This window comes from Nestor notabilis, unplaced genomic scaffold (assembly GCF_000696875.1).
Source record: "Nestor notabilis isolate BGI_N333 unplaced genomic scaffold, ASM69687v1 scaffold13477, whole genome shotgun sequence".
NCBI classification, from domain to species: Eukaryota; Metazoa; Chordata; class Aves; order Psittaciformes; family Psittacidae; genus Nestor; species Nestor notabilis.
The window spans coordinates 1-6,044 of NW_009936121.1; the positions used below are offsets into that span (position 1 = coordinate 1).

Below are 6,044 nucleotides of genomic sequence, written 5' to 3' on the forward strand. Positions count from 1 at the left end.
TTTTTTAAACCATTCTGTTGCAAATACTGGTAAGGTTATACTTAATATTTTGTTTTCCTTTAGTTTAAGGTGGTATCAGCATCCTACTGAAGAAGAACTACGTATTCTTGCAGGGAAACAAAGAGGCAAGAGCAAAAAAGATAGGTAAATATTTGTTTTAAACCTTTTTTTTTTTTTTTTGGGGGGGGGGGGGGGTTTTGTTTTGTTTTGTTTTTTTTTGTTCTTAATATGATCCATATAATAACTTTGGTGGCCAACTTTGGTCTTTTTGTGGGTTAAAACCTGTTACTTGCCTGTAACTGCCCTGCTTACATGAATTGCCACAGCTCTGTACCAGACTGTATTCTTTCAGTTTAACAGAGAGTTGAACGTGCCCAGATTCTGCAGAACTGAGTGACTTCCAGTCTGCAAGATTGGTCTGTGAAATCTCTAATTTGGCGGCAAGGAATTTTTTTAGTGAATATATTCATTTGTATGAAAACTGAGGAAAATAAATCTGCTATAGGATTGAAGCTGTTCATCTTGAAGCAAGAGAAGAAAGATTTGAGTATATTAGTTAAACATAGGATTACTGTGAGCCACCACTCTTACACAGCTTTGAAAAAGGTAAATATGCTGCTAGGATGTATTAGGTGAGGTATTTCTCATAGAAGAGATAGGGAAATATTAATTCTCTTGGACGAGGCACTGGTGTAGGACTTTTATCTGGATTGCCATGTACAGTTCTGATCACTCATGTTCAAGAAAAATGAATTTGTACCTGAGCAGGTGAACAGAGGGCTGCTAGGATCATCCAGGAAGCAGAACATGTCTTAGAAGAGGAAGTTAAAATAGCTTGGCTTGTTTAACCTAACAAAAGATGACTGAGAGGGTGGGATAGCTGTCAGTCAGCTTAAGGTGGAAGCAGATTTTTGATGTTCAGGCACGAAGTTCTGGAACAGCCTTACCAGAGGGACAACTGTGGCAATCTCGGGATGGTGGAGCTGCCTACGTGATGCAAGGTTTCTGAATTGGTTGTGTTTAAAACAAACCAACCAACCTCACTTTTATTTTACATGTGCATTGCAATATTATTCCAAATTCAGAAACTCATCTGTTTCCTGTAGCAAGTCAAGGCAAAATAATTGTGAATAGCGTTACAATTTATAACCGTCCATTTAAGCAGTGATATTTATTCGTATGTAAAATAATTTTAATTACAAAACTGTAACTTCAAGTCCACCCATAGAGGCCGTAACCAGAAAAACACAATCACATTCCAGATAATAATTGTACTGCTCTTACTGCCTTTCCTCAGCCTAGCCAGTCTTTTGCCATCCAAAACATGTGTGTTCACACTTTCACCAGAGCAATTGCATGCTCTCAGCTGAGTGGAAGCATGGAATATTAATGTGTACTGACATACAAGCTTAAATTTTTTAAGCTTTGAGAAATTTTACTGTGAAATTTAATAGGAACCTATATCACAAGTCACCTATATATACACATTAACTCCTTTTGTGGTTACTGAACTTCTACATTTAATGTTTTAAATGCAATGCTGTTTTTATGTTTGCCCAGGCAAATTTTACTGGTGTAGTTTCATTATTATAAGATAGATATAATCATCTCACTATATTAACATGTAACCAAGAGAGCACAGTTGTAATAGTTGGAGATAGTTGTTTGTACTAGGATAAATTCTAATCATAGGGGGATACGAAACTTCAAAGAAACCACTGTGGAGGCTTAAGTGATGCTTTCTTTGCTGTGCTGTTTTAAGAACAGAATGAATAAAGCACTTTTTAGTCAATAAGTATACCTCTGTCTCCTCTAAAAAAGTGGCTGTAGTTGTAGGAGAACCATAGTTTAAAGCAAGAATTGCTTCTATTCAGTTAGTTTGGAAGTACTATTTTAGGTTGCACAAAATGGAATGCAGCTCTCCTTTCAGCCAAGGAGGTGTGAAACACATGCTGTAGCAGAAATAAGGATGCATCTCATTGGTTTTTTTGTTTTTTTTTCCACCATGTCTTGTCAAGATACAGAATTTGCTTTGGCAAGCCCATAGTCTTGCAAAATGTAGTACCTTCTCCTGCTCCTTACTTAAATACTTTTCCTATTTGAACTAATTAAAAGAGAAATTATGAAAGCAGATCCAAGGAACTTGCTTGAAAATTAGCCTTATAAACAGCTGTAATATGAACTTGTAGTCCAGTTTATTCAATGCATATTACACTTCAGTATATTGTCCTGTAGGTTATAAAAACATGTGAATACTAGGCAGTCTTTCTATTTCTGAATTATTTGTGTTTTATTAGGTTGTTAGCCCAATGTAAAGGTCTATAGCTACTATGAATTGCTTTGAATTAAAGCCCTATATGATCCTGGGTGTGTTCAGACTGTGTTTCTTGGATTATGGGTCTGCTGGGATAATTGAAGTATAGGAACAGCAAATTCTATTGAGCTGAAGTGACTTCCATTATCAAAATGCTCATCTCACTCAAGATGATGGTACTCCTGGGTGAATGCAGTAGAAAAGCCTCAAGAGTGCAACTCGGGGCAGGGAAGCACACAGAAGCTTGTAGATATACTGCCAGGGCAGTGTTTGGGACTTCTTGTTCAGACTTGAGCACCTGAATTTTTTGAATGCTCCTAACCTCTGTTTTCAGTTTGTCCATTAAAATTCTTGTGCTTTGGATGATGCTAAGAATTAATAAAACCTGGGGGAAAAAAAATTGATGCTTTCTGCTTGTATCCTCATTTCACACATTAGTTGAGAGGACATCATTCCATATAAATAAATTCATGATTGATTGAATATCCTTTTAATGCTTATGTCCCAATAACTCATCTTCCCATGAAGAATCCACCTCTTCATTTTCAATTTCAGAGGTGCTCTTGGAATATATGGCAGAGCTTACTGTTTCCTTCTAGTCATTTAAGGGTTTTAAGGTTTGGATTTTTGGTTTGGTTTTTTTTTTTGGTTTTTTTTTTTTCAATCCTAACAAAACATTTTCTGATCTGCTTTAATGATATTTTGTTTTATTTGTAATAGTGGTGAGGTAAGTTTTACACTAGTTAGTAATGGTAATCTCTCAGCCCTATTTCATGTGACTTGGCCTTGTGGCTCTTTCAAGAGCATCCTGTTTTCTTCAATTTAAAGTCTAGTAGTGTGGCTTATTTTCAGGAAATTGAAGATTCTGACGGTAGTATTGTTTCAGATCTCCAGATGAAGATGTACCTTTTCTTTCCAAATATGTAATCTTTTATGGTCTTTACACATATCTCTGCTGTGAAAAATTATTCCTTAAAGATGTGTTAGCTCTAACCAGTAATTTGGAAGACATGGTGATTTTGTGTTTAAGACTTACTTTTGTTTATACATGTAAGTGTTTCAAAGATAATATTGAGTAGGACTGGAAAAGGGGAGCGATGATGGCTAGAGTAAAGGCTTCCCCATGAGGAGCAGAAGTGTTTACTCTGGGAACTGGCTGAGGGAGGGATTTGCAACAGGTATGTATCCAGTGTGCACAGAGGGTGGATGGGAAGTAGTGAACATGTTATTCAAGGAGGCACTGAGTAACATTAGAATAGTAGATTTAAGGAATTACCTGTGTGGGACACACTTTGTGGACTTTGGTGTCACAAGACGCTACAGAGCTCAACAAATCTCATCGTGATTCAGACTGAGATTAGGGAAATTCGCATCTGTTTTGAATGTCAGTTTCAGGTTTCAGAAGATGCAATCCCTGCCTCAGATTATCCTCAAATTGCTTACTGGTGGAAGCCAGAAAGGGTTTAGCAGTGTGAGGAGCAAACTTTGGTTGCCTCATTCCTTCCATTTGAAAAAGCAAATAGCCACCTGTATCATAGGCGCAAATGGATCTGTGTGTCATTGTTTATGAAGCACCAGTTTATCTCTGTTGTGCCCTACAGAAATGGCAAAAACTTGGAATACAGCTTCAAACCCTGGTGTGGTATCACAATGCACTTAGCATTGTCTGTTTCCCCAAAGAGAGCATGATGGATTATTTCTTTTCAAGATATATTGGATCTCTTTATGATTATAGTAACACTATAAGAAATATACATATATTTTAATTCATTTTCATAAGCACGGTATGAATTGAAACAAGTATGTGGTATTCCTACACACACCCTTTTCAATTAAAAAGCTATCTTAAAATCGTCTTTCTTGATGGTAGGTAGGATGGATCTCTGAAGCATCTAGGTTGGCCAGTTTGTGTAATGGACTTGCTAAGCACCCTGTTGTGACAAAAAGGACTGATGTTGTTTTTTGGAAATTTGGGTTTTATTTTTTCCTTATCACCTGTCTTCTGAGGTAGATTACTGTTTGTTGTTATTTCCAGTGAGCGTTCAATAAATTAATGTTGCCAAGTCAGTCTATCTTTCCCACTTACTTTCAATTCAAAGACTTTAACAGCATCTTTCAGCATCCTGGTCTAGACCTCAATTAAGCAGTCTCAGTTTAGCTTTGATTTTCCTTTGGGCTGTTTGTGGGGTACATATATTATGCTCTGTAGCTGTGCTTGTATCACAAATTTTTTGAGATGGTGAGAACTTACTAGAACACCCTGTAGCTTCCTGAACAGAGAAAACTCAATGGGCTGAAATAAATACTGGATCATGTCCTAATACATGCTCAGGATGCAGCATATAGAAGCCATTTAAACCCACACCACAGCAGTATGTCAGAGCCCTTCAAGGTAAAGCTAGGAGGCTTTTACATACGTGTTTGTTTCTCAAGACTTGAACTTGAATTAATGCTTTTAGCCTGATAGGTAGACATGTTTGCAATTATCAAAAAATCAGTCTGCACTTTTCTTAGATTTCAAATGTCTTTACATACTGAAAGTTTGTCATACCCATGTGTGTATTATCTGTTAATTTATTTACTTTTTCAGAAAATATAATGGTCATATTGAAAACAAACCCCTAACCATTCCAAAAGACATCGATCTTCATCTGGAAACAAAATCTGTGACTGAAAGGGACACTATTGGTAAGAATAAGTGGATGCAGACAGTAGTACGTTATTTCAAATATATCCTGATTCTTTCTATCAAGTGTGTGTTTGTGATGAATGCTGGAATATCTGTAGTTATAGATGATGAATGAATAAAAATACAACTGATAATAAAGTTTAATGAGAAGGCAAGAATTTGGGCTAAGTCTCCTTTCTTCCATGGGTAACATTTTAATAGCAGTTTTATGGAAAAGGATGGGGAGGTGAAATCCAGCGTAAAGCACATCTCTTGTATCAGGCAGCCATAGCAGTATGAGACAACACCGTGGTCTGTTTGAAATAGAGATCATAGCTTTTTACAAGATAATGAGAATCAGCAGATGTTGAAACATGTATTTTCTGCTCATCTAAAATAGGGAATGTGCTGTAGTATTGAAACCTAGACCTTTCAAGCAGACATCTGAAGCACTGAGGTAAAATGCTTAGAAATCATAAGTGACACATCCTAAGCATTGAACTAAAATGCTTAAAAATCTAATCTTATAGAAATAAGTAGCATTAAGTGTTTTGGAAGTTGCTATTTTTTATATGATAATTTTTATTTCCTTAGTCATAACCAGCCATTCTGCTACAGAAAACTCATATATGGATATGTATGTATGTGTGACGCATTTTCTTCCAATCTACGTTTTTATATGCATTTGTTCTATGCATAAATACAGAAAGAAAAGAAGCATAGTTCTATGCAGAAGATTTCTCAGCTTAAGTTATAATGTAGAAAATACCTTTAACAGAAATGCAGAGTTTTTTAAAGCTGACACATAACTAATGCATTCACAAGTTTCAGTTAATGTTATTTGCTTGAAATTACAGCATTTAACTCTCTCCCAGGGTAGTTACAGATACCAATAGAGTGTAAGGTATACAAACTTTTGTTGAATCTGACCAGGTAGGCATTTCAGAATAAGTATAGAACTTGGAAATACGTGAGTTTGGCCAATTTCATGAGTTTGACATTGGGTAGCTTGTTGTCGTCAGACAAGTGTTTCGTGACTTTCTAACTGTGTAGATGTAGGGA

The 6,044-nt window shown here is 36.2% G+C and overlaps 1 protein-coding gene across 1 annotated transcript in view; it reads left to right on the forward strand.

Moving 5' to 3' along the window:
- Window positions 1-52: 52 nt before the first annotated feature.
- Window positions 53-6,044, forward strand: part of TMEM161B (transmembrane protein 161B) — a gene marked incomplete at its 5' end in the record, with an annotated part of 22,580 nt that continues 16,588 nt past the window's right edge. Inside the window, 2 exons of the mRNA XM_010018184.1 lie at window positions 53-144; window positions 4,905-5,002. Of these exons, the coding sequence (XP_010016486.1) occupies window positions 53-144; window positions 4,905-5,002 (190 nt within the window). The remainder of the gene's footprint in view (window positions 145-4,904; window positions 5,003-6,044) is intronic.